Source organism: Hordeum vulgare, chromosome 6H (assembly GCF_904849725.1).
Source record: "Hordeum vulgare subsp. vulgare chromosome 6H, MorexV3_pseudomolecules_assembly, whole genome shotgun sequence".
Lineage (NCBI taxonomy): Eukaryota > Viridiplantae > Streptophyta > Magnoliopsida > Poales > Poaceae > Hordeum > Hordeum vulgare.
Window position 1 is genome coordinate 555,545,048 of NC_058523.1, and position 8,754 is coordinate 555,553,801.

The 8,754-nt window shown below is 48.1% G+C and overlaps 1 protein-coding gene across 1 annotated transcript; it reads left to right on the plus strand.

The window, feature by feature from the left end:
- The first annotated feature begins 3,657 nt into the window (after window positions 1-3,657).
- On the plus strand, window positions 3,658-5,736 carry LOC123402013 (protein DETOXIFICATION 35-like). Its single transcript, XM_045095866.1, has one exon. It carries the CDS (start codon window positions 3,996-3,998, stop codon window positions 5,502-5,504), a length of 1,509 nt encoding a protein of 502 aa, XP_044951801.1. The 5' UTR covers window positions 3,658-3,995; the 3' UTR covers window positions 5,505-5,736.
- The last annotated feature ends 3,018 nt before the right edge of the window (window positions 5,737-8,754 follow it).

Here is an 8,754-nt window from a genome sequence, read left to right on the forward strand (position 1 = left end):
AGGATTAACATCACATGCAATTCATAAGTGACATGATATGGCCATCATCACGTGCTTCTTGATCTCCATCACCAAAGCACCCGCACGATCTTCTTGTCACCGGCGCCACACCATGATCTCCATCAACGTGTCGCCATCGGGGTTGTCGTGCTACTCATACTATTACTACTAAAGCTACATGCTAGCAATATAGTAAACACATATGCAAGCACAAATATTAGTTTAAAGACAACCCTATGGCTCCTGCCGGTTGCCGTACCATCGACGTGCAAGTCGATATTAACTATTACAACATGATCATCTCATACATCCAATATATCACATCACATCGTCGGCCATATCACATCACAAGCATACCCTGCAAAAACAAGTTACACGTCCTCTAATTGTTGTTGCATGTTTTACGTGGTGACCATGGATATCTATTAGGATCGCATCTTACTTACGGAAACACCACAACGGAGATGTATGAATTGCTATTTAACCTCATCCAAGGAGCTCCTCAGTCAAATCCGATTCAACTAAAGTTGGAGAAACCGACACTCGCCAGTCATCTTTGAGCAACGGGGTTGCTCGTAGCGATGAAACCAGTCTCTCGTAAGCGTACGAGTAATGTCGGTCCGAGCCGCTTAGATCCAACAATACCGCGGAATCAAGAAAAGACTAAGGAGGGCAGCAAATCGCACATCACCGCCCACAAAAACTTTTGTGTTCTACTCGAGATGACATCTACGCATGAACCTAGCTCATGATGCCATTGTTGGGGAACGTCGCATGGAAAACAAAAAAATTCCTACGCGCACGAAGACCTATCATGGTGATGTCCATCTACGAGGGGGATTTCAGATCTACGTACCCTTGTAGATCACACAGCAGGAAGCGTTAATAAACGCGGTTGATGTAGTGGAACGTCCTCATGTCCCTCAATCCGCCCCGCGAACCGTACCACGAACCGTCCCGCGATCCGTCCCACGATCCGCTCCGATCTAGTGCCGAACGGACGGCACCTCCGCGTTCAGCACACATACAGCTCGACGATGATCTCGGCCTTCTTGATCCAGCAAGAGAGACAGAGAGGTAGATGAGTTCTCCGGCAGCGTGACGGCGCTCCGGAGGTTGGTGGTGATCATATCTCAGCAGGGCTCCGCCTGAGCTCCGCAGAAACGCGATCTAGAGGAAACACCATGGAGGTATGTGGTCGGGCTGCCGTGGCAAAAGTTGTCTCAAATCTGCCCTAATACCTCAGTATATATAGGAGGGAGGGGGAGGGGCCTTGACTTGAAGCTCAAGGAGCCCCGAGGGGTTTGGCCGAAGGGGGGAGGAGGAATCCTCCTCCAATCCTAGTCCAACTAGGATTGGAAGGTGGAGTCCTTCCCTTCCTTCCCACTTCCCCCTTTTTTCTCTCTTTGATTTTTCTTATCTCCTGCGCACGGGCCTTCTTGGGCTTGCCCACCAGCCCACTTAGGGTTGGTGCGGAACCCCTAAGTCCTATGGGCTTTCCCGGGGTGGGCTGCCCCCCTCCCCCCCCCCCCCCCCCCCCGAGTGAACATCCGGAACCCATTCGCCATTCCCGGTACATTCCTGGTAATGCCGAAAACTTTCCAGTAATCAAATGAGGTCATCCTATATATAAATCTTCGTCTCCGGATCATTCCGGAAACCCTCGTGACGTCCGTGATCTCATCCGAGACTCCGAATAACATTTGGTAACCCACCATATAACTCAAATACGCGTAAAACAACGCCGAACCTTAAGTGTGCAGACCCTGCGGGTTCGAGAACTATGTAGACATGATCCGAGGGACTCGTCGGTCAATATCCAATAGCGGGACCTGGATGCCCATATTGGATTCTACATATTCTATGAAGATCTTATCGTTTGAACCTCAGTGCCAAGGATTCATATAATCCCGTATGTCATTCCCTTTGTCCTTCGGTATGTTACTTGCCTGAGATTCGATCGTGAGTATCCGCATACCTATCTCAATCTCGTTTACCGGGAAGTCTCTTTACTCGTTCCGTAATACAAGATCCCGTGACTTACAATAAGTCACATTGCTTGCAAGGCTTATGTGTGATGTTGTATTACCGAGTGGGCCCCAAGATACCTCTCCGTTACACAGAGTGACAAATCCCAGTCTTGATCCATACTAACTCAACAGGCACCTTCGGAGATACCTGTCGAGCATCTTTATAGTCACCCGGTTACGTTGCGACGTTTGATACTCACAAGGCATTCCTCTGGTGCCAGTGAGTTATATGATCTCATGGTCATAGGAATAAATACTTGACACGCAGAAAACAGTAGCAACAAAATGACACGATCAACATGCTACGTCTATTAGTTTGGGTCTAGTCCATCACGTGATTCACCCAATGATGTGATCCAGTTATCAAGCAACAACACCTTGTACATAGCCAGAAGACCCTGACTATCCTTGATCAACTGGCTAGCCAACTAGAGGCTTGCTAGGGACGGTGTTTTGTCTATGTATCCACACATGTATCTAAGTCTTCATTCAATACAATTATAGCATGGATAATAAACGATTATCTTGATACAGGAATTGTAATAATAACTTATTTATCATTGCCTCTAGGTCATAATTCCAACAGTGGTGAGCAGATACATGCATGAATCAAGGAGTGAGCATCTTGACATTGTGCGCAGAATCCTGAGATAATTGAAGGGGGCTTCGGGTATAGGGTTGTGGTTTGGGAAGAGTGGATATCTTGAGGTGGATGGCTATAGTGACTCTGACTGGGCGAGCTGTCAAGATGATAGAAGATAAACTTCTAGCTACTGCGTGTTTATGGGAGGAAATATGATGTCATGAAGAAGCAAGAACAACCGGTTGTGTCTAGATGAACAACAGAAGATGAGTACAGAGCATTATCACAAGGGTTGTGTGAGATGCTCTGGGTGAAGTACCTACTGAGGAAGTTGAAACTTGTGACGAAGGGACCCTTGAAGGTGTGGTGTGACAATCAGTCAGCTATATTCATCGCTAATAACCCAGTTCAACATGATAGGACAAATCATGTGAAAATTGATCGCTTCTTCATTAAAGAGAATCTTGATGCCGGGATCATTAAATTTACTCATGTCAGCTCTGGATAGCAGTTTGCAGAATGTTTGACATATGGATTGGGAACAAAGGACGGTAACTTAGCATGTAACAAGATGAGAATGATAGATATCTATCACTCATCTTGAGGGGGAGTGTTGAACCGGTATGAACCTAGCCCATCCACTTATCTCTTAGGGTCCAGACATATGTAAAGGGACTGATGTAGAAGAAGGGTTTAAACCATCTCGTTCCCAACAATAACCGTCACACGCACTATAGACCAACTCACACGAGGTACTGCTCTCCCTCTCGATCTCAACAAGCTCGCTTCAAGGCCCGCGGAGAGCTCATCGCGGAGGAGGGGCGGGATCAGCGGGGTCCCGTGGTCATGCAGCATGATGCGGTGCTGGTGAGCGGCCGCCAATCTTTGTGGTCGAGGAACGATTGCATGGAATCTTTATGGTCGAGGACAGAGACGGCCGGCGATCTGACCACTGACATGACGCATGCCTGCTCACAACGCTCTGGTCGGTTCGTCCCTTCCGACCGACAGCCTCCTGCGCCGGGACCCACCAGCTGCGCCGCATGCGTCGCGTACGACGAGCTCCCGCGTTCTCGCCATCGCCAGTTCCCGCCATCCCCGATCACCGTCGACCACTGTGCTCTGCATCGACCGCAACCAAAATCCCATTTCGATACCTCACCTCCTCACCTACCTCGATCGATCGCCCGTATATATGTCGAGAGAGAGGCCTGGGCAATGGCGGCCACACCGATCGATCTCCTACTACGCCTCGACCCGACAAGTAGCTGAGCTGAGGTGACGGCCGGTGAGCTAGCTAGCAGCTCACGCTCACGGCTCATCTCAGTTCAGTCGTCGTCGTCGGAGTCGGAGTCGAGCGGAGCAGAATCGGTCGGTCGGCCATGGTCCTCATGGAGGCGCCGCTGCTGGTGAAGAGGCCGGAGGAGGACGCGGCAGCGCCGAGGAGCTACGCGGAGGCGCGGGAGGCGTTGGTGCGGGAGGCGGAGCGGCTGTGGGCCATCGCGGCGCCCATCACCTTCAACATCCTCTGCCTCTACGGCGTCAACTCCGCCACGCAGCTCTTCGCCGGCCGCCTCGGCAACCTGCAGCTCTCCGCCGCCGCCGTCGGCCTCTCCGTCGTCTCCAACTTCTCCTTCGGCTTCCTCCTCGGCATGGGCAGCGCGCTCGAGACGCTCTGCGGGCAGGCGTACGGGGCCGGCCAGCTCGGCGCGCTCGGCGTGTACATGCAGCGGTCCTGGATCATCCTCGCCGTCTCGGCCGCCCTGCTCTCCCCGCTCTACGTCTTCGCCACGCCCATCCTGCGCGCGCTCGGCCAGGACGACGCCATCGCCGGCGCCGCGGGGGACTTCACGCTCCGCATCCTCCCGCAGATGTTCTCGCTCGCGCTCACCTTCCCCACGCAGAAGTTCCTGCAGGCGCAGAGCAAGGTCATGGTGCTGGCCTGGATCAGCCTCGCCGCGCTCGCCGCGCACGTCGCCATGCTGTACCTCTTCGTGTCGCGACTCGGGTGGGGGCTCGCCGGAGCCGCCGCGGCCTACGACGTCACCTCGTGGGGCATCGCCGTGGCGCAGGTGGTGTACGTGGTGCGGTGGTGCGGGGACGGCGGCGGGTGGGACGGCCTGTCGTGGAAGGCGTTCGAGGGGCTGTGGGCCTTCGCCAAGCTCTCGCTGGCCTCCGCCGTGATGCTCTGCCTGGAGGTGTGGTACATGATGGTGCTCGTCGTCCTCACGGGCCACCTCGACGACGCGGAGATCGCCGTCGGCTCCGTGTCCATCTGCATGAACCTCAACGGGTGGGAGGCGATGCTCTTCATCGGGCTGAACGCGGCCATCAGCGTGCGCGTGTCCAACGAGCTGGGCTCCGGCCGGCCGCGCGCGGCGAAGCACGCCGTGGCGTCGGTCATCGTCCAGTCCCTCCTCATCGGCCTGGTCGCCATGGCGCTCATCCTGGCATACCGCAACAGCTTCGCGGCGCTCTTCACGGGCGACCGGGGCATGCAGGCCGCCGTGGGGAAGGTGGCCTACCTGCTGGCGGTCACCATGGTGCTCAACAGCGTGCAGCCGGTGATCTCCGGCGTGGCCATCGGCGGAGGGTGGCAGGCGCTGGTGGCGTACATCAACCTGGGCTGCTACTACGCGTTCGGGCTCCCTCTAGGGTTCTGCCTCGGCTACCTCCTCCGGCTCGGCCCCCAGGGCATCTGGGCGGGGATGCTGTGCGGGACGGCGCTGCAGACGGCGGTCCTGCTCGCCGTCATCTGGAACACGGACTGGGAGGACGAGGCGGCGCAGGCCAGCGAACGGATCAGCGCCTGGGCCGGCGAGGGCAAGCAGGTTCATGGGGACGCCGGCGTTGGCGACGACGGCGACCTTAAGGAAGCCTTCCGAGTGTGATCCGACGGTGTGCGCATGCAGATCGTCCAAGGAATGGCAGCCATTGATTGATTGCACGACGCGGAATTCATCAGACGCGCACGACGAACTCTGTTGATCCCCTGATGGAATAGAGTGTGGCGCTATGAACAAAACTACATGGATTTTGTGTTTAATTCAACCCCTCTGAGTGTAGAATTGTTACAGAAAAGGATTAACAGAGGAAATAAGGTGACTCATGGCTCTGTTTAAATAAGGGTCCCATCATTCATCATATGTGTGGACATCTATGTGGTGTATATGCAGAAGGCAGTCCACACGGTCCGGTGTGATGAACATTAGAACTTACACACGTATGGATGCAGCTACTTTATGTCACACGTTCAACAAATACTATTCATACATATCCCGTGTGTGGCACGAAGCAAATTTGTATACACATGACGCAACTACGTTAATTACTCGCGGTATGACACTTTAGTTACCGGTGAATGACAATTTTAATAATTCAAGATAGCAAATGTAGTTAGAGAAACATGGCAGCTCTCTCTATTTTGATTAACTATAGTTATTCGCGGGATGTCACTTTAGTTACCTAGGGGTAGTTGTTCCGTGTGTTTACATAGTTATCACATGTGATCCAATTATAGTTGCCACGTATGGTTAATTATAGTTGCCTCGTACGTTTGTTTAGTTGTCACGTACGCGCAACTGCAGTTGTCATCTAGCAATGAATCATAATTGTCATGTGAGTTTACCTAGTTGCCACGTACGCGCAACTGCAGTTGTCATCTAGCAATGAATCATAATTGTCATGTGAGTTTACCTAGTTGCCACGTACGCGCAAATGCAGTTGTCATCTAGCAATGTAGGAGTGTCATGTGGACAAAGAGCAACTCGCCCACACACGCGTGGACTAGATGATGACTTTGTGGACAGGAACTCGTTCGCCCACATGACGCAACTGTCTATCGTGTGCTACGGGTCATGTGGACAAACTCTCCAACATCCATACACACTGATGCCTATGTGACACTGAAATTCTAAACATTCCTTTAAGATTTATGCAAAATAGAATCTACATTGATTGATGCGCATGGGTAAAGTGCAAACATGCACACATATGGGCGTTATCATTTCAATTGAATAAGGTATCTAATTGGAAATCACATACTCCAGCCGTTTATTTTATTTTTTAAAATATCCATTAAAGACTACACGCGAAGCAAAATAAGTAATTTTACACTTTAAAACATGTATATATATATAACCGTATGTAGTTTATACTGATTTTTTTAAAAACTTATTAACGGAGAAAGTAACATGCATGCATGGATTAAGTCTTGCACTTTGCAACTCAATCTTTTTACGCAAATTGTTGCACATGACAAACCAACATTTTTACGTCAATTTTAGTTGATCCAAGGATGGCGATTTTGTTTTCAAGCATAGCAATTTTCTGAGAGAAAAACAAACTAAAGCGGATTTGTCATGCTTGCTATCAAACTTGCCATTCTCAACAAATATAGTTTGCCATTAATTTTTTTTGTTTTGCCATGATCATCTTCCTGGCGTACTAGTTATCAGTGTCTATTTTTGGCGTACTAAAACATGGTGCAAGTTCTCTTTGAAAGCGATCCTTTAGAGGACATGGAGTATGTGATCCCGAGATCCAGTGATCCTAGATGAACAGTAAAATCCTAAAAAAAGTAAATAATTTTGAAAACACGTATGTGAAAATAATTTTGCCGTGGCAGTTAAGTTAAATTTGCCATGAAAATATATAAGTGAATTTTTCATTAGTAATAAAAGTGACTCTGCCCTGTATGTGAAAGTAAGTTTGCCGTGGCAGTTAAGTTCAATGTTTGCCGTGGCAGTTAAATTCAATTTGCAATGGAAAAAGTAAATGTATATTTTCCATGTCCTAGAGAAAACGATAATCCATACAAATTGCCATGTGATTTTTCCATTCATTTTCACCAAAAAAGTTTGCTATGGCAAAATATTAAAGTAAATATACCATGTCCTAGAAGAAATAAAAAACCGTACAAATTGCCATGTAATTTGTCCATTCATGTTCACAAAAAAAGTTGCCATATTGTGTAGATGAAATTTCATGAAATTGCCATGAAAAAATAAAATGTGAATTTGCATTGACAAATGAAAAGCAAAATTGCCATTCATAATAAAAGTGAAATTTCCATGTATGTGAAGTAAGTTTGCATGGTAATTAGTTAGCCATGAACTATAGAACATTTTCCTGACATTTTTGCCCATGAACAAGAATTCATCTGTAAGAAGTTTTTCTTCCATGGCACTTATGCATACATCATGTGAACTTGATGGAAAAAAATTGGTTGTGTTTCATGGTGAAAAATCTGCACTACTTGCCATGCTATAATCTTATTTTATTTTAGGTACAATAGTGACATGCTTCATTGCACGCGCTAGTTTGTATGAATTTCCCATACTCAAAACAGTGATTTGCAGTGTTGTAGTAATTAGTAAATTATTACTCTCTCAGTACCTAAATAATTGTAGTTAAAGAAGACTAGCTTAGTTCTTTTTAACTATAATTATTTAGGTATAGAGGGAGTGATTGACATGCTCTAAAAAACATGATAGGCGGCAAAAAGAATCTGGTTGATGGCAAATTAATCAAATTGGTGGAGGTGTTGCATAGTGTTTTCCTTTTGCACTGTACGATACAAAATGCCATGGTAGGTGTATTTTGAAAATTGTCATGTTATTTTAATGAAAATTGATATGTTACTAAGCATGACCAAAAGTTGTCATGGCAAACGCATGTTTAAATTTGCCATGATATTTAATTATTTTTTGTACGTTAATACATATCTCATTTCTATTATATGAATAATAGTACAAGCCACAAACATACGACCTGCCAAAGCTGAAAAAAATAGTAGAACACTAACACTAACCTTTGCACAAAAGAACACTAACCAAAAAGTAAAATTATCAAAAAATCTTTAAGCTTGACACCAACGCCCCCCACCTATCTTTGGCACCACAATAGCAGCCACCAAACGAAAAAATGACGGATTACCTTCACACATGAGCTTGAGACGACTCCACTGCTGATGTGCAGCTTTCTGGGCCTTCAAGGTGGCTTACCGAAGGCGAAACCAAAAACCATTGAACAAATCAGATTGGGACAACACCCCGGACACGCCTTCGAACTTCATATATGGCATACCAACATGATTAAGGCGTCAGATAAGGAAACCATACATGTCATCCACGTATCACA